This window comes from Impatiens glandulifera, chromosome 1 (assembly GCF_907164915.1).
Source record: "Impatiens glandulifera chromosome 1, dImpGla2.1, whole genome shotgun sequence".
Taxonomy (NCBI): Eukaryota; Viridiplantae; Streptophyta; class Magnoliopsida; order Ericales; family Balsaminaceae; genus Impatiens; species Impatiens glandulifera.
Genome location: NC_061862.1, coordinates 89,513,510 through 89,532,278, shown reverse-complemented (window position 1 = coordinate 89,532,278; position 18,769 = coordinate 89,513,510). Strand labels below are relative to the sequence as shown.

Genomic DNA, 18,769 nt, shown 5'->3' with positions numbered 1-18,769 from the left:
TCGTCTCTACTTTAAACTTTTGGCAGTTTAATATAATATTATTTTACACTTTTTTATTTATCCAATATTAGGATAATTCGAGTCTAAACATGTATTGATTTTATAGATTTTATTTTTGTATTATTTAATAACTAATTTTATTTATATTTACCTCCCAATTGATTAAAAAAAATTAAAATATTATTTCATTTAATATTATAAAATATTTTAATGAAGTTATTTTTTTTTTAAATATTTATGGAATGAGTTTATTAAGATAAATAATTCCAAATGAAACAAGGCGAGCCAGTTAATAAGTAGCAAAGGACTTGCTTGTATTAGTCTTTCACTTGTTTCCATGGCGTCGGAAAAAAAGGCTGCGCTCGCCGCCGTTCCATCGGACTCGCCCACCATGTAAGTTGAGAACATTCTTATTATCTTTTTTCAATTTCGCCTTTCTATGCTTTCGTAGAATCAATCAATCCATTCGATATCATTTCTACTTCACTTTCACTCTTCATGTTTACCTGTTTGTATATGCTAATCTTGTACGCCCATGCTGGATCTCCTTCCTTTCCATTTCAATCGAGTGATAAAAAGCTTCGATCTATATAATGTGCCTCTGGTTTTAGTTCATCCAATATCATAAGTATGCTCATATTAAAACCCTAAAAATAATAATTGTCTATGATTTAACTCTTGGTGGATATGAATCACATTTGATGAAGGTGAAAACCCCTGTTATCTCTTTCATAGTTTTTCTAAAGATCTTTTACATTTATATAAACCTGAACTCACATTACTCATCTGTAACTTTGTAACTCTATCTATGCAGATTTGACAAGATCATTAATAAGGAAATACCATCTACTGTTGTTTATGAGGATGATGAGGTATACTATTTGCTTCCATGCTCTTCAATTGTTGTAACTAATGGAGTTCCTTGAGATGGGTATTGAACATATTCCGGATCTTGTTTGATGAAGGGTTAATCTAAATAACCCCTTATCCATTATTAGTCATTTCATCAATCAAATCATTTAAATCATCAACTAAAATACTATAACATTTTAAAACATTTAATACTGTAAGGATATTTGCCAATGTAGTTAGCTCAGTGGTTAGAGTCACTTTTCTTAAGCGGGTGATCCTACCAAAACACAAACAAATCGGTTTATTTCAAACAAGCTCTTGCTAAGGTTTACAAGGTTGTGTAAATGACACCATTGATTGTCTAATGTAATCTTTCTTGGACTGCATTTCTTTGCCTCTTGAAGGACTGAAGCTATGAATGTCAAGCTCATAAATTTTCATATTATTTACTTAGCTTTCCCTCTGATTGAATAACAGTAAAATACTTTGGTAAAATTCGCTAACATATGTTGATTTGAATAACAGAAACTTAAACCAAAACCTGAATTGATTAATTTAACTTTCTTCTAATGTTATTTTGTATTACTCCAGGTTCTGGCCTTTAGGGACATAGCTCCCCAAGCTCCTACGCACATTTTGCTTATTCCCAAAGTTAGGGATGGATTAACAGGACTCTCACAGGTATTTCTAAACGTCTTAATTTCATTGTATTGTTCACCACTCTTCATGTATTTATCATTAAATATTGCACAAGAATTCAAATATTGAAATCTTCTAATGCTACTTTATTCTAAAACTAGTCATTATCATTACGTGATTATTTGCATGTTGAAGTAACTTGACCATATTTAAAAAAAAATACAAATTTTAATTTACCTTTGGATTAAAATCATGAGAATTTCTATTTTCCTCAAATATCATGCTAATTCACTTCTACCTTTGCATAATCACAATGACAATTCAAGTTGATACCTGAGATGTCAGGTTTTGTAGATATGAAAAATCATACACCAAAATAAGTGATGTTTAATGAAATATTGAACATGTTCAATTCTCATTTTAAATATTGTTCAATTGAAACAAAGTGTAATAAAATCTAGCCTAATTGCCAAATAGCTGCATAATAATAGATAGCTTAATGTCATTTTATCAGGCTGAAGAGAGGCATGTAGAGATTCTTGGGCGACTATTGTACACTGCAAAAATTGTTGCTAAGCAGGAAGGCCTCGAAGATGGTTTCAGAATCGTGATCAACGATGGACCAAACGGATGTAATGACATAAAATTAGCCCCATTTGGAAAACACTTTTTTGGATAACTGTCAATATATTTCTAACGTGATCCATCCTGAAAGTGTTTTCAAATAAATTGATTGACGTTTCTCATTTTATCGAATTTTAAGTAATGTTTTTGTGTTTTGTTTTGTAGGTCAAAGTGTATACCACATTCATGTTCACCTCATTGGGGGACGCCAAATGAACTGGCCACCAGGCTAAGACTTATTAGGTAATGTGAATAATTTCTCACATGATATTATTATGCAATAAAAAATATAGACAATCATATCATGTGAGGTAAAATGTTATCTGTTTTGTGACCTTTTATTTATGACATAAAATGATGTTATAGGTGATTTGCAATGGTTGGTCAAGATTTTTAAGGATATTTTTACACCCTTTATATTCCCCATCTACATTAAGGTAAATAAATCATTAATATTAAAATCAAGTTACGATAATTTTTCAAGGGCACCTTCACCAATTAACAACTAGGTTTTACTTTGATTATTTAATATAGATTAATAGACCAATAATCATTTTTTCAAACTTGTTTTTGTAAATTCGTGCCTATATTGCATGATGATTTGTAACAGAAAAATATTATTAAATTTATTAACATATCTATATATATATATAATGATGCTTAATTTTTAAAGTGTCCGGATTGCCGGGTCGAGAGCTGTGGTTAATTTGGATATTTATGTGAGAGTAAATGGATACTTGGGTCGGATTGTGGGTTGACCCACCCATAAATTTAAAACGGTTAAAAATAAATTTAAAAATGTTATTTGTAGGTTTCGAACTTGCAACCTAACAAAACAAGTACAACCCTTTAACCAACTAGACTAACAACACTTTATATTTAAGATTCAACACCAAATTTGATGAACGCGAGACATTTTAACAATAAAAGTTCAAAGTTTTAACTAACTAATCTATATATATATATAATGATGCTTAATTTTTAAAGTGTCCGGATTGCCGGGTCGAGAGATGTGATTAATTTGGATATTTATGTGAGAGTAAATGGATACTTGGGTCGGATTGTGTGTTGACTGACCCGCCCATAAATTTAAAACGGTTAAAAATAAATTTAAAAATGTTATTTGTAGGTTTCGAACTTGCAACCTAACAAACAAGTACAACCTTTAACCAAATGTGATTGAGATGTGGTTTGTCGAGGGATAATAGACCGGTATCATTTGAAAGTGGTTAAAGAAATATGAATCAAATATTTAATTCACCAAAGTGTGAGGTCACGATGCTAATTATTAAAAAATATGAATCAAATATTTGATTGACAAAGTGAGAGTGTAAAGTCACGAAATGAGAGATTCATTCGGAAAAAATATGTGATGAAACATGTGAGAAAATAAGTTGTTTTATCGAAGTGAATAAAATGTGGAATGAGAGCATTATATTTTTTATTTTAATAATTTTAAACATTGAATAAATATTATTATAATTTTTTTAATTTATTTTATTTGTATCCTTATCCGTGTGTATCGCACGGAAATTTTCCTAGTATATATAATTATGGTATATTTTAAAATATTATTTCAGATAAAAGTTCTCTTTTAAAAAATCTAAGTCTTGTATATATTGCAATTAACTGACACTATTTATAAAATCAATTCAATATGAGTTAATTTATTTTCAATAAGTGATCATTTATTTTGAATTTATACATAAATAAATATTATTGGCACTAAATCATAAAATTGATATAATTAGTAAAATTATAAAGTTTAATAGTTTAAAAAATTATTTGATTTGTAGGCTAAACTGGCTGAATTATAAGATTTTAAAAGTAAACTCTATTTTTTTTTATTGAGAAACATTTCATAAATAAAGATCTAAAAATAAATTGATCATTATAAAAAAAATAATATTAAAATTTGAAGTTGATGTAGAAATTTATTTATAATATACTCAATAAAATAAATTCACTAAATAATAATAATAATGATGAATGAAAAAAAAACTTTACAACTCAATATTTCATGTTATACAGTGAGCTTTTTGGAATGTGACATTTTTTTTATATATATTTTGTTAGAAGTTAATACAAAATGTATTTGGCAAAAGAAAAAATGATCAAAATAATTTTTCTTCTAAAATTTATTAATATATTTTCAACTTTAAAATGTTTTATTTACAAAATCATAATTACAAAGTGTAAAATCATAATACTAAAATACTAGTTTTAAAAAAGGCTCATTTTCTATTTTACTCTTGTAATTAGCACTATTATCTGTAGATAAATTTTATCATTATTAATTTAACCTATTGATAAGAAGTTAGTTATATTTTATCTAGAGATAAATATTTCCTCCTTACTAACTTAAATGTTCTTTAGTTAAGAAGAACATCTTTAATCTTTATCTTCTTATTTTATCCCCTTTTTCAACCCAAAAGCTTATAATGAAAAAGGGTAATTATGTAATTGAAAACCACATAAGGAGAATACCATCATTCATTTATGAGACAAACACTATTTAATCAATTGAAACTTGGAAAATTAATAATAATCAATATTCCATCAATGATCTTTTATTCAATAAAATCATATTATTTCTCATCGAATTTACAATCAATTGCTCTGATCTTCAAGCTTTTTGATTGCCAAGTCCAAGCTTGTAAACGAAAAAGGAGATATTGTCAAAACCATATTCTTGTCAACTTCATCAATCGCACTCCGAACCGGAATCACCTGCACATTAATTATATCATATTTGAAAATTTATTTCTTAACGAGAACTTTCGTTACCATTTATATACCAAGTTTAAATACCTTTCTTGGCTCAAGGAATGAATTTTCATCCATTCGATCACCAGAAGTTAACTCAGTCCTTATTGATCCAGTTGAACTCAATGAGATTGAATTTTCTTCAAGTCCTTCAATTGAAATTGTTAAATTTACAGGATTACTCCCAATGTTCACAACCTGGAATTCAATATCCAACAAATAATGCATCTTTAGGTGTTTAGATTCCAAACTTTCAATTGATATTGAGCAATATTCAACTCAAATGGTTAAAGTTTTGAGATCAGAAACAAACCTTTATTCTCAAGAAACTGCTTCCATCGTTATTCCAAGCAATGGCTGAAGTGACAAGTGACTTTAAATTTGTTTGTAATGTAGAATTCAATAGTGCAGCTCCACTAGATTCTATGAAGAAGTGCTGCATCCAATAGCTTGGGGTCCCGTATTGCTCGAAGGAGTTGAATACAATTGCATCTGGCATCCAACTTCAAAACAATATTTGATATGAGATCATGATAATAGATACACAATAAGGATACAATCATTCATATTTATGAGACACACTATGATTGTGATTAAAATGGATACAAATTCAGATACGTTTTGAGCTCTCAATGAATTTTCGAAGCCAAACTCACATAACAAAGTCAAAAGATTAAAATTTTGTTTCCAAATGTTATCTGTATTTGTATCTCAGCCAACTAGAGTTTTATAAATTACTCCGATTTCTTTACCCTATCATTTTTGAAACCACGACATCCTGTCATCATGACGCCCAAGTCAATCAAAGAGCAAACTCTTTTTTATGGATTATTAATAAAATGGTTCCCCGTTCTCCAAAAGAAAAAGAGATTCTCATCAGAATTCACACTCAAATGAGAAAACTGAATGATAGTGTTTCACAATGAAGTCAATTAATCACCCTCTCAATCATGAGTTCTTTCGATAACTTCCATAAATACTAATCTTTCTTATCATTTTAGAAAAAGAGAGGTTTATTGGTTTTAAAATTTCACGATTTCTTCATGCAATGGTATCTGTTTAATATAAAATTAAACAGGAGTTGAAGGAAAAAAGTAGAGGTTTATATATGTACCTTCTATCATTGGTATTCACAAAGAGAGGTGCATAGCTCACCATTGACACAATATCACTGCATTCAAACATTAAAAATGATAAATTAAGAATCCGTAAAAGGAAATCATGTAATACATCTATCAAGAGTATATATATATATATATATATATATATATATATATATATATACATAATCTATATTGAATCTTTAGATTATTTCAATCCACAACCATATAAGTTACCTAAATCGACCATTCCATTCTTAGACACAACCATTATCCACAATAAAAGACATCAAGTCTAAGAAGAATGCATTTAAAACCTGTTCTTTTCAATACCAACAAGGAATCCAGCTTCACCTAATGCTGCTAGAAGGCTTCCTTGACCTGCGTCTTCTCCTCTCACAGCATATTCACTAACAAAAACCTGTAATTATACATCCAGGCCTCAGAAATCGTAGAATTTAAATAATAAAAAATTGAAAAGGAAGAAATTATTTATGGAATTAAGTAATATAAGGGAAGATCACACCTTGGGGCCATTTCGTGGTGTTTTATCAAACCAATTGATATCGAAGAGCTTACTTGCATGAGTATAAATCTGATGAGAAAATCAACAAGGTATTCTATCAGCAAATGAAGAAAGAAAAAAAATCTAAGTTTGAGATTATAAACTTATCTTACATGAAAATCATACAAATCTGCTGGATGATCTAATGGTTCATTAGGAGAACCATCACAGTTTGAGATTATCTGGATGTCTGGATATGCGAGTTTTATGGCATCATAGAACTGAAGGTAATTCTCTGAAACATAATAGGTTTTGGCACCTTTCCTTTAATGGTTTTTATCTTCTAAAGTGGAAAATAAACTTGAGGACTATTTTCTATCTGCAAACCCTTACCATGGTAATACTTCAGCTTACAGTCTTCATTCCCAATAGCAACATATTTCAAGTCAAAAGGTTTTGGGTGTCCCATCTTTGCACGGATAGAACCCCAAGTTGAATTGGATTCACCCCTAGCAAACTCAATTCCATCAAGAGCGTCCTGCAATCCGAGGAGAATAATGTACAAAAACAAACTGGGATTATGAATCTTAATCTTAATCCAATGAGAATAATGTAAAAGAAACTAGAAATCTGAATAGTATACCTGTACAAAGGGATGGATATTAGCAGTAGGCACTTGTTCTTGGTGGCTAATTCCTACAGTAAAGCAGAACCAATGAAAGCAATCAAATTAATCACTAGATCTATTATCTTCAAATAAAATAGTCAAGATATTGCAAATAAAAAAAAAGAAGAGAAGCATTTAATTTTATTACCACTATTGAAAACCCAAACTGGCAATGCACCTATGTCTTCTGCTAGCTACACACACAGCAACAAATAAGAAAACAGTTAACAAGATAAACAAGATTATATGAATCATTCAACAGAAAGACATTATGAATTACCTGAAGAAACTCAAAGTATCCAATTCCATCATCAGTCCAGTATTTCCAAACATCGCCATAGTGTCCAGGCCGTTCTTCCCATGGTCCAATAGTTTCTTTCCAGCGAAATGCATTTCGTAATACCAGACCTTCAACAAAACATCCACCTATTGCAATGTACACCATCAGTAATGAAAAGATATGGAAATTGAAGAAACATAATAGTCAGTACAGAACGCCTACAAATTAATACGACACTAATTCCCCAGTTAAACACGTTAATTATTCCCTAACCACAAAAGAAAAATTAACAAACCAATATATAAGGAATAATTGAGAAAAATCAGGGCTTGTTTGATGTGGTTTAATCCAAATAAACCAATATCCCATTGTCAATAATTTCTTTACCAAATCATTAACTAAAATACTGTTACTTTATTCTTTATAAGAATATTATAGCGCTATTTGACCAACATTTAATTTTTATCAGATTTCACATCATGTCATAGGTTATAATAGATTGAATCATACTCTTGAAATTAGGAAATTTGATTATATTGACAAATACTTGATTAGGTTTTATTTTGTGTGGCAGATAGGTAGTAAATGAAGATTTCTATTTTGTGCAAAGCAGGGGTGAGCAAAAGGACTAATTCAGTCCAATCCAATCCATATTAATTATGGATTGGATTATAATTTACTAAATTTAAGTTTAATCTATATTTAGATAGTTCCACATTACAAAAGCAGTACCTGGGAATCTGAAGAATTTTGGCTTCAAATCTATAAGCATTTCGACAAGCTGGCTACGAAAGCCGTGCCCCTGTAATAGAATATGAATACAATTAATTCAAGAAGAAGCTCATACCTTGTTTAGACTGAGAAAGATGAAGATAGTTGAAAAAGTTATTAGAGTAGAGATTTTCTTTTCACAATATGAGGAATGCCCAAAATTCATAACTGCAACCTGAACTTTTAGCATCTAAACTATTCCATTCCTTAACCTAGAAACACTTTTTAACACTCTTTAACCCCTCCACATATTGCATGCTTTTAGAAAGCTTCTTTATTTGGCACAAAAATTTAGCAAGGTGCAACAACATATGATTGTGAGAAGCACAAGCAAAATAGATGAGGCCATGTGAACCCAAATAAACCACTTTTTCAACAAACAACAATATTTTTTTCCCAAAAAAAAAACAGATCAAGCATGCCCCTAATCTGATATCTTTGTTACAAACATGAATAATGTTTAGTAAAAGGATCAGTGAAATATTGGGCTAAGTAATAGTTCTACTCATCTACCACTCTTCTGAAGAACAAGCCATATTACATAAAAATGACAAACCTTGTAAGTATCCATGGGCATGACTGACACTTGATCAAACCAGATGACTCCTGGATTGGTTGTTGTCAACTGCAGTCTTGAAGTGTGGTTTGTTTCTTTTGGTATTAAAATAACCTCAGTCTTGGTCCAATTACACACGTCATTAGTTCTGCCAAGAAAATTAAAACACCTTACAGATGCTAAGTCATGAAAAAAGACAATTGCTCATAGTCTGTGTAATTGAAGTTTAACTTACATGATGTTAGCAGTAGCAAGTTCATTTAATCCACTAGAGTCGGTAAGCGAAACAGACACATTAACAGATTGAAGCGAACGTATATAGAGAACCACTTTGTAGCTCTTCCCCTTTTCAATATTCTTTACAAAGAAAAAAAAAAGAGCAAATTAATGAAATAGTATAGAAGCAAAAAAACAATAGCAATATAGCTCCATTTGTTTCTGTACGATTCCAGATTCAGAAACAAAATCAACTTTTATAATCTAACTAAATTTAGTTTCCAAATATGACTAAATCTATAATTGTCTATACTAAGTCTTGAACACGTGACATGAACGTTTTCATCGAACAATTCAACCATCAACTCACGTTGAATTCATAGATTTTTCAGTCAATATCTTTGGTCATTATTGCAGGATTCTCAGATCAGTTTCAAATTAACAAAAAGCAAAATATTTCTTAATTTACAAATCTATATTCATAACCAGAAAACTGTATAATAGGCTTGATGCTGTATAAGTGCCTAATTTCCTTCTATATATTACATGTTACATATAAACATTCATATTTATTGGTTAAACATATGCAATACATACAGATAAGTCTATAATCAAATACTAGTCTTACCATGCCCCAGAAACCGGGGTTGTAGATTCCAACACCTCCATCAGGACAATCATCTGAGCCTTCACTGCCACACTGCACATCCATCCGAAGAGCAATTTTGTTTTTTTCAAAGCATGATGAGTTTTCTGTTGACACAATAAGAGATGATTGATCTCCAATGATGGACCAAGGATCAATGTTGAAGGGAGTGTTCTGACCCCCGGCTTCAAAACCTGACAATCAAATTTGTGTGAACGTTAGACTCCCTTCAACTAAGAAATCCAAATAATCTAATATCATATCATCATTAAGCTTTTCCTTCAAATCATATCAGCCAAAATAAAGAAGTGACTATTATCCATGGAATCTTTCAGGGATAGCTTCATTCATGAGGAAGCTAAACAACTAAAGGTGTTCATTCCATGTATTTTGAAGTGTTTAGACCTGGTCCTATCTAAAATAAATACCAGTAGTAAATGAAGAATAATGCCATTCTTCGAAAGGAGCACAAAATCATTTTAAAACAAATGTGCTATGAAACTTTGATCTTTTCCATCTATATATTAAAGTAGAAGCATCAGTTGTTTTCTCTATCATTAGCAGATCCAACAAGATGTAAACTGACCTCTGTTACTAACTAGTTCAGCCCACGTTCCACCTGACCCAGCATGATTGATTTCCTGCAAAATGAAATCTCAACAATAATCTCACACAAAAACATAATAAAAGTAAGAAATATTGACCTCAAAGAAGATCCCAAACAAAGTTTCAGGCATTGCTCTTGAAGATGCTTGTGAAGCATTTACAAACAATGTTGATGTCTGATTAACTTCAACCTCAACCCCATAACAGTATCCATGAAAGCAATACAATCCCACAATGAACAAAATGAGCTTCACTTGTACTGAACTACCCATGTCTTCTTCTTCCTTCTTCACACCGCCGTTCAGTACCCTCCTCTGTTTATTGCCTCCTATTGAAGAATCAACAAAAAAAAATACAGAAATGAAGGAACCCAACTCATACAAATCAGTATCCATTTCTCTTATGAGTAATAAGCAATGCACAAGGCAATGCCGAATAAAATGAAAAGTGGGTTTATCATGAAACCATACCTATTGCATTTCTTCTTCAAATGGGGAGTGAAATATGAAGAAAAAACAGCAGATAAAGAATGCTAAGGTGCTGCTGCTTCTGCAAAGAATAGTTGCTTCTTTGGCGATTACTTTTTGAAGTGAGTAAGAAACTCTTAAAAGCTTCTTCATTTATGGATAGAGTCCCCGCCATTGGTCTATTTCATGAATCTGATTTCAAATTAAAGCTGTAACTAATAAGAAAGAAGAATAAATACTATTTATGTTTTTTAACTAATAGTAGTAGAAGAATGAAAATGATAATTAACTTTTACATGTTTAAGATTGCTTTATTTTATATTTATGGATATAAGAGTGGTTGTGAGTTTGGTAGGTAGGTATATAATTATGGTGGAGGACCATTTTATTACAATTATATAAATTACAAATAATTTAAATTAAATTATTTTTATAAAATTTCGATGTAAGTTTTTTTTAGGATAAAAACTGGGTTTTAAAAAAAAATGATAATTTTAAAAACAAAAATTTTGATAAATATTATTTAATAATAAAATTATAAAAATATTTTTTTTAAGAAAAAGTAATTTGATCTTATGTTTAATAAATTAATTGATAAAAAAAAAAGAGAGAATAATTGAGTTTTGGGGTAAAATCCCTAAACAACCTAAAACTGAATTATTGAGTTATTAGCTAATTTCATTTTTAAAAACTTATTTAAAATATCATAACTATTATTTTCATATATCATTCAAGAGTGAAAAGATATGAATTATTTGTTATCCCTAAATTTTGTCTTGAATTTTGTCTAAATCTTATTACTCACTTAATTTATTTTATTTTATATAATTTGGTGTTATAATAGTAGAAACACATTAATATTAAAATTTTCACCTAATTTTTTGTTTTTATTTTTAACTTTATTTCGTTTTTGTTTGTTTTCACTTTAATTTAGAGTGTTTTAAAAAAAAAATCTTTAAATTATTTGATGTTTTAGACAAATTTTGTTATTTAAACTAACTTAGTTTACCAGTTAACCTTACAAATATCGAATAAGTTTAAATAATTCGTGTTTGTATTATCTTTGTTTGTTTTGATTAATTCAATTTCAAGAATGTATCTAGTTAGGATTTGTTTATGATCTTTATATAAATATAAAAAATCTTCTTAAAATAATAAAGATAAATCTCCAAACATATAGTTTTTACTTTTTAAAAGTTTTTCTCTCTTTTCTACTTTTTGAAAACTCATGTCTCAAATGTATACTACTTTATAAACTTTATTTTTATTATTTTAATATAATAAAGAATTAAAATATTATATTTTAATTATTTATTAAAAAAAATAATAGTATAATATTAGTTTGAGATACACATAATAAAAATATTATAATTAAAATTATTTATAATATAAATAATTTAATAAGATAAAATTGTATATATATCTTTAATCTATTTATTCAAATATTTTTTTCTTATTAAATTTTTTTAAATGGTTTGAAAAAACATTGAAAATGTGACATTTATTTTTATCACTAAACTCTTTTATGAGTTGTAAACATAAAAGTAAAATAAAATAAAAGATATTTTTAACCTTTTAAATAATATAATATTTATTTTATTTATAAAGATAAATTATTTTATAAATAAAATAATATTATTATTTTTATAACTTAACTCTTTATGAGTTGTAAATATAAAGGTAAAATAAAATAAAATAAAAGATATTTGTAACATTTTAAATAATATAATGTTTTTTTATTCATAAAGATAAATTATTTTATAAATAAAACAATGTTATTATTTTTATAACTGAATTCTTTTATGAGTTGTAAATATAAAAGTAAAATAAAATAAAAGATATTTGTAACATTTTAAATAATATAATGTTTTTTATTTATAAAGATAAATTATTTTATAAATAAAACAATGTTAAAATAATATTTCATACATCTCTTGGTATATTCATAATGAATAAGTGACAAACATAATAATGTAAATACCATCTGGCCATATCAAATGGTTTTTTGGCTAGGTTCTCAGTTTTCTAACCTACCACGTTTGATCTTGTTTTTATTTTAAAACAATATTATTTGATAAAAGAAATTGATTATTTAGGATCAAAATAATTTTATTTTTTTTATTAAAGTAAATATATTTTAATATTTCAATTAATAAATTAATTAATTTAATGTAAGTCAATTCAATTCCAACTGTTTATACACACAATCAAACAATTGTCATTTCATTAAGTTCAATTTATTTTTTCTTAAAAATTCATATCTATATAATTCAAATATACTTGAAATTTATATTATAAAAAATCAATAATAATAATAATATAAATTGGCTTAAAGCAGCTATTTTTTCTTCACAAAAAAAAATTCAATTATTATTATAAAATTTTCAAATATTGATTGATACTTAAACTCTTAAATATAGAAATTTTTAATTATTAAGAGAAAAATCTAAATTTAGTTATAACCAAATTATTTAATATATCTAAATTTAGTTTTAACCAAATTATTTATATTTTAACTATAAATGATCTAAAAAAACAAGTTTTCAAACTAATTTGTTGTGGGAATATTTAGATTAATTTCAAATAACTTATTTTACTTTTATATAAAATTTAAATATTAAATAAATAATTTAATTTTGATAAAACTAAATATAAATCATATTCAAATAACACCAATATAAACAAACTCCTATCTCATGACTCATGTATGTTCAATAATCAATACTTTTAACCAAATCATGCATAGAAAAAACAGAACATATAAACATGAACATAAGCTCACATTCAAATATTATGAAATCTGAATACATGAAAAGTCATCATCATAAAAATTCAATTAAAGTTCAAATCTTACCAAAAAATAAAAGATGAAAGGGCAGCAGGAGGCAGCATCACAACACTTGATAATCAAAGAAAGAAACACAAACAGGGAAGTTCTCCAAGAGCTTCTAAATTACTCCAAACTAAACCCTAATTTCAAAAACATTAATCAGTTGGCTCATCAACTTCAGCATAAGCAGTCTCCAAATGAGCTTGTTCAGCTTCCTGCACTTCCTTCTCGGTTTTCCTCCCTTTCTTAGACTTGTAATAAACGCTCATAAAAGTCCCAACCGCCCCATATTTCTTCCTAGTATTCTCATACAAACCAGCATCAAACATCCTCCAAAAATTCTTCTCAGATAGCTCTGAAACTGCATATTGGGGTTGATATCCATTATTCTCGATTAACCAATTCTCCAGTCTACGGACAGCGTCTGCCCCATCAAAAACTTCTCCCCTGAAAACGGGCCCTGGTGTGTAATAGACTCCCACATCTGTGTACATTTGAGCGTAACTTGTATCACCTTGCCTGCGATGTAATTCGAATCCTGGTTCCGGATTGATCATGGTTTTGTATGGGAATTTGAACATTCTGTGGGGGCAAAGCCAAAGAGGATATACCTATAGAGAAGAAACTTATGTGTTCAGTAAAAAAAAATGTAGGGACAATCTTTTTTTAATTGTAACTAACTAACTAACTAACTAACTAACTAATAGTTAAGAAAAGATTACAAGAATACTAAAATAACCCTTCTTTTGTTTTTTTAATAATATTAAGGAGGAGATCAAAGAAGATCCAACTGAATATACACATCAAAAGAGTAGAGCTTTAAAAGACATAATAATCAAAGAAAGAATGACCTAACCAAAAAAGTACACTCTCCATGTATTTTTATTATAAAATGTCTAGAATGGTAAATTGATTCAATAGCTAATGGGAAATTTCAAGTAAAAATGAAAAATGCATTGTAATTCATCTACAAGATGGACCCATCAGCTTGGGTTTGGCTTGATGGATGAGTTGTGTCAAATGTTTAAGAGCTTTGTTTGGTCTTGAATTATTATTATTTTTTTTTAAAACTTTATCACATCACTTATTCATCAAACAAGATTTTGATTTCATAACCTAGATTTTTTTCAAATAACCCCACATTAAACAAGCTCCAAGACTTGGGCATGTGTTTGATATGGGGTTATTCAATAACCAAGGTATTTATTTTCAAATAACTCCTTTGATGTAGGTTATAAAATCAAGTTATTTGAGTAAACAAAACATCAAGGCTATAAATATATAATGATTAATAATATTTTTTAAATGTAATTTAGTTGATGATTTGAATGATGTGATTATGAGTAAATGTTAATGGGATAGTGGGTTATTTTTTAAGATAATCTCAAATAACCCACATCAAACAAGTTGGGACATTGTTTGTATTAATAGTAATCATCTTTGCATCAACACTACTAATACAAACTATGACATTTCAAAAAAGAAAATATCTACAAAATGGGTAGTTCCTATTTATGTTAAATAGATTTCAATTTTGAATAAATCAAAAATAGGAAGATATGAACATCAAACATAAAAATAGAGTAATGATTCATACCTCCATCTCGCGGTCAACCCATTCAAGTGCATCACCAACTTTGTAAAGGGGAACAAGAAGATCCTGAATAACATGCATCTCATGGTAATAATTCCTAATGGCTTCTCCCTGAGTAGCTTTCAACAAAGAAACTTTGGGCGGCATCAACCATCCCAATAGAAACCTAAACCAGAACTGATCTCCAAAGGGAAGTATAAGCTTCCCTTCCCAATACAAACATCTAGTATGCCTGTGATAATATTCCCTAGTCGGAATATACTCAACAAATTCACCTTTCTTCAAAGCCTTCTCAGCATACTGATAAAACCAAGGCTTAAACCACCAACCAATGTTGTTAATGGTATTCCCTTTCTTCTTAGCTTCTTCTTTCGAAGCATAAACACCAGTCATGCAAACAGCTTCGGTTGGTGAGTAAATCATTGTCTCAACAAAATCAGGTACTTTTTCGGGATTATCCTGATCTCCATCTCTTGGTGCGAAGGAATCGATATATGCCTGTGCAATATCTTGAAGATTTCCAACAGCCGGTTTATAAGTCAACTTCATGTACTCTTTAACAGGTATAAGTTTGATCTCAGCAGACACGAGAAGCCCTAGGGTTCCTTGAGACCATGGGATAGCATAGAAAAGATCAGAGTATTCATTGTCCTTCGTAGCTCTAACCACTTTACCATCAGATAGAACAATCTCGTATGCTACAACTGTATCGCTAAACAGTCCATAAAGATGGGAGCTTCCTTCGATTCCATAACCGTTGATTAAACCACCAACTGTTAAATCATCAAGTTCAGCTACAACAGCTAAAGCAAGGTTCATGGGAACAGTAACACGGGATATCTGTCCCATGTTGACTAAAGGTTCACATCTGGCTATCATTCGTTCCTTATCAATTTCAAGGACGTTTCTAAAAGCAGAAAGATCAACTTCGAAATGCCTTGCGCGTTTATAGTCTACGTTTCTCATTCCGACTGCGATCCATGGCTTTCTTGCAGTGCAGACAAGGCCGTCTTTGGATGCATCCCTATCTTTGAGGCGCTTGACAACTTTCTTAACGTTTTCGTCGTGCTCCTTTTGTCTTTGCTTGAAGGATTTTCTTTCGGATCGAACGTCCCCTAGATAAGTGAGGAAGTATAACGTGCAGGAGATGGGAAGAACAACAAAGATTACGAGAATCCATCTGAATTGGACGAAGTAGTCAACCCAAACCTTCTTTCTCTTGGGACGAAGTGGTGCTTCCATATCCGACATTGTTTCACCTGGATGCAAGTTAGATAGTAGAATGTAAATATGACATTATCAATCAAATCCTCAAATAAAATACCCTTCCTTACGTTATATTTAATCACATGTTAAAATATTAAATACTAAAGATATTTTAGTCATTTAACTCAAATAACCCCAAAAAATCTACATTTTCATTCAAAAGACAAAAGTCTACATCACAAACAAGCTCCAAGTGTTTCAGGATTTGATTTTAACATTTTGGCGAGATACTGTAGTCATCACAATCAGTAGATTTAAATCAACAAGGAGCAAGTTGGTAACTGTTTGTGATAGAAACCAGTAATACCACGAAGTCTAGCAAAGTTGGGTTTTTTTACAAACAGGGAGTAGGGATATGATACAAAAATGCGTGGTTTTTGAATCAAGTGCATTTATATGCGCAGAGTAAAATTCTTATATAATGTGTAGAAATGTAGATGAAGGAAATATCAAACTCAACAAATTAGACATACAAAATGGAACATTGCTTGATATAAGAGAAAACCTAAGCCCAAAATCCAAAGAACAAAAGTATTAATATGACATTTTTTTATACTGTTTTAAACCTCTAATAATAGAGACAAAGATATTAATAACTGTCACTCACATGTACATCATACAAAAAAATATTGAATGATCTAAACATTCAAATTTCCTTGATAAATATAAGGCAATAGATATTGTTATTTCTACCAAGAAAATATAGTTTATGCATCTTACCAACAACCCCTTATAAGCATTCAATAATTAGATCTAGATTTCCCCTTTATCTTACCTACCCAATTTTAATTTAACCAACCCAATTAATGATGAATACTTGTACTTACTGAAAACGACTGCATATTCTTTATTATATAAAGATCAAACTTTTTATTTCTGTGGATTGTTTCTATGGATTTGGACAGTTCCAAAATACAATTTTACTGTAAAGAAATAACTGTGTTTGTTCTTGGGTTCAAACCAAATAACTCAGGCTAAAAAAGTTGGAAAAGAAAAGGATTTGTTTGACCTACCTACCTACCTACCAGCCATTTCCAAGTGCAATCATATCAATAAACTCCACATGCAATCAATTTTGAAAGCTTAAATGAACAGTCGACAAAATATTAGTCAATTCTCACTAGTCACTAGTCACTAGTCACTACTAAAACGTTTTCCCAACAACAACATTCAGTATATGTATATGAAATTAGCTTCAAAGAGATTGAAGAACCTCAAATAGATAGATCCATCCATCCAAGGAAACGTCAATCATCTCAGAACAGAACAACCCACATTATAGTTTGATGAAAAGTAAAACCCTAACATAAAAACATAGCAACAACAGAAACGGGAGACAAAAGTAACGAGAAATGAGTGAAATAGGGACGGACGGAGTAAAATAGGTGAGGTAAAAGTGTGTTTTGACTGCAAATCGATTTTACTCACCGATACAAGCCGGCGAACAGAAAAGCTGCCGGTGGCTGTAGATGATTAGGAATCAGATCAAGTTTAAGAAGAAATGGACGGATTTTCCTATGAAAATGGTACTGTATATATAGAGAAAGAAAGAGAGAGATTACCTTGAGGGTTTTGCTGGCTCGCTGGCTCAAGGAGAGAGACGGCAAGAGAGAGTGTGAATAATTAGAGATCGGATCAGAGATCTAAACACGATAAAGAAAACAATTTTTTTTTTTTTTTTTTTTTTTTTTTTTTTCAATGAAAAAAAGGAAAACAGATTTACATTAGCTGTCAAGCACGTTAATGGCAGAAAGTGCTGTGTCTTAAATGACAGACATGCACGTGATCCTGACCCATCTATGATTTTATTTGTTTTTTTTATTTTAATAATATCTTTACAATAAAAAATAATGTTATTTATACATGATTTTGTTTTGTTGGTAGAAAAAATATAAAAAATAATCTTATTAACTATTAAATAATAAATGAGATCATGGATGATTAGATAGGTGAAATTGTTAAATCAGGAAAATTGAAATTTTAGACATTTTATTTTTTAATCTTACCATTTGGAGCTATTTAATGCTAGAGTTATACAAAACCATGTTTTATCACAATAGTTTTAAACATTATTAATTTATTGTCTACATATATTTATAAATAAATAAAATATTTATGTCACTAATTTAATTATTAAATTTCAGCGATTAAAGTCAAAAAAGTTAATTTGCTAAAAAAAATTAGTTAAATTATTGACATTATTTTTTTATTTATTTATAAATGTCACGTAAATAATAAGTTAAGTGGGTTAAAAATCGTTAAAAAAACAAAACCTTGTTGGATAAGGAGATGGTATTTGAAAGAATAGGTCCGAAATCACAATGTATCTAATAGAAAATTTCAATTTAATAGATCGGCCATGTTAAATTATTTAATTTGTCTTA

General features: G+C 29.3%; 3 protein-coding genes across 6 annotated transcripts; 1 reads left to right on the top strand and 2 right to left on the bottom strand.

Moving 5' to 3' along the window:
* Window positions 1-279: 279 nt before the first annotated feature.
* Window positions 280-2,513, top strand: LOC124919245 (adenylylsulfatase HINT1). Its single transcript, XM_047459447.1, has 5 exons — window positions 280-393; window positions 815-872; window positions 1,444-1,533; window positions 2,006-2,123; window positions 2,281-2,513. The coding sequence occupies exons 1-5, from the start codon at window positions 338-340 to the stop codon at window positions 2,346-2,348; spliced, it is 390 nt and encodes a 129-aa protein (XP_047315403.1). The 5' UTR covers window positions 280-337; the 3' UTR covers window positions 2,349-2,513.
* Window positions 2,514-4,689: 2,176 nt separating this feature from the next.
* On the bottom strand, window positions 4,690-10,819 carry LOC124919243 (alpha-L-arabinofuranosidase 1-like). 2 transcript variants are annotated; one of them, XM_047459442.1, is made up of 18 exons: window positions 10,699-10,819; window positions 10,327-10,556; window positions 10,209-10,263; window positions 9,605-9,816; window positions 8,996-9,117; window positions 8,761-8,908; window positions 8,166-8,235; window positions 7,434-7,579; window positions 7,302-7,347; window positions 7,130-7,182; window positions 6,880-7,024; window positions 6,660-6,781; window positions 6,508-6,576; window positions 6,299-6,402; window positions 5,996-6,052; window positions 5,195-5,384; window positions 4,927-5,079; window positions 4,690-4,845 (listed from the first exon to the last, which is right to left on the bottom strand). In XM_047459442.1, exons 2-18 carry the CDS (start codon window positions 10,498-10,500, stop codon window positions 4,726-4,728), a joined length of 1,986 nt encoding a protein of 661 aa, XP_047315398.1. In that variant the 5' UTR covers window positions 10,501-10,556; window positions 10,699-10,819; the 3' UTR covers window positions 4,690-4,725. The 2 variants fall into 2 exon arrangements, with proteins under 2 accessions (XP_047315398.1, XP_047315399.1); XM_047459443.1 differs by lacking the exon at window positions 10,699-10,819 and having other exon boundaries at window positions 10,327-10,566.
* A 2,637-nt stretch (window positions 10,820-13,456) lies between these two features.
* On the bottom strand, window positions 13,457-18,087 carry LOC124919244 (delta(24)-sterol reductase). 3 transcript variants are annotated; one of them, XM_047459444.1, is made up of 4 exons: window positions 17,948-18,059; window positions 17,814-17,848; window positions 15,123-16,378; window positions 13,457-14,136 (listed from the first exon to the last, which is right to left on the bottom strand). In XM_047459444.1, exons 3-4 carry the CDS (start codon window positions 16,368-16,370, stop codon window positions 13,681-13,683), a joined length of 1,704 nt encoding a protein of 567 aa, XP_047315400.1. In that variant the 5' UTR covers window positions 16,371-16,378; window positions 17,814-17,848; window positions 17,948-18,059; the 3' UTR covers window positions 13,457-13,680. The 3 variants fall into 3 exon arrangements, with proteins under 3 accessions (XP_047315400.1, XP_047315402.1, XP_047315401.1); XM_047459446.1 differs by lacking the exon at window positions 17,814-17,848 and having other exon boundaries at window positions 17,948-18,087; XM_047459445.1 differs by having other exon boundaries at window positions 17,814-17,949.
* Between the last annotated feature and the right edge of the window lie 682 nt (window positions 18,088-18,769).

What these genes read in the sequence shown, in the direction of transcription:
- LOC124919245 (XM_047459447.1), top strand. Translation starts at nt 338, where the DNA reads ATGGCGTCGGAAAAAAAGGCTGCGCTCGCCGCCGTTCCATCGGACTCG. An exon ending in CCATCGGACTCGCCCACCAT is followed by an intron (nt 394 to 814) that starts GTAAGTTGAGAA and finishes CTATCTATGCAG; the next exon opens with ATTTGACAAGATCATTAATA. An exon ending in TTGTTTATGAGGATGATGAG is followed by an intron (nt 873 to 1,443) that starts GTATACTATTTG and finishes GTATTACTCCAG; the next exon opens with GTTCTGGCCTTTAGGGACAT.
- LOC124919243 (XM_047459442.1), bottom strand. Translation starts at nt 10,500, where the DNA reads ATGGGTAGTTCAGTACAAGTGAAGCTCATTTTGTTCATTGTGGGATTG. An exon ending in TGAACTAGTTAGTAACAGAG is followed by an intron (nt 9,817 to 10,208) that starts GTCAGTTTACAT and finishes TTTGATTGTCAG; the next exon opens with GTTTTGAAGCCGGGGGTCAG. An exon ending in TGCCCATGGATACTTACAAG is followed by an intron (nt 8,236 to 8,760) that starts GTTTGTCATTTT and finishes ATTCTATTACAG; the next exon opens with GGGCACGGCTTTCGTAGCCA.
- LOC124919244 (XM_047459446.1), bottom strand. Translation starts at nt 16,370, where the DNA reads ATGTCGGATATGGAAGCACCACTTCGTCCCAAGAGAAAGAAGGTTTGG. An exon ending in GGGTTGACCGCGAGATGGAG is followed by an intron (nt 14,137 to 15,122) that starts GTATGAATCATT and finishes TCTTCTCTATAG; the next exon opens with GTATATCCTCTTTGGCTTTG.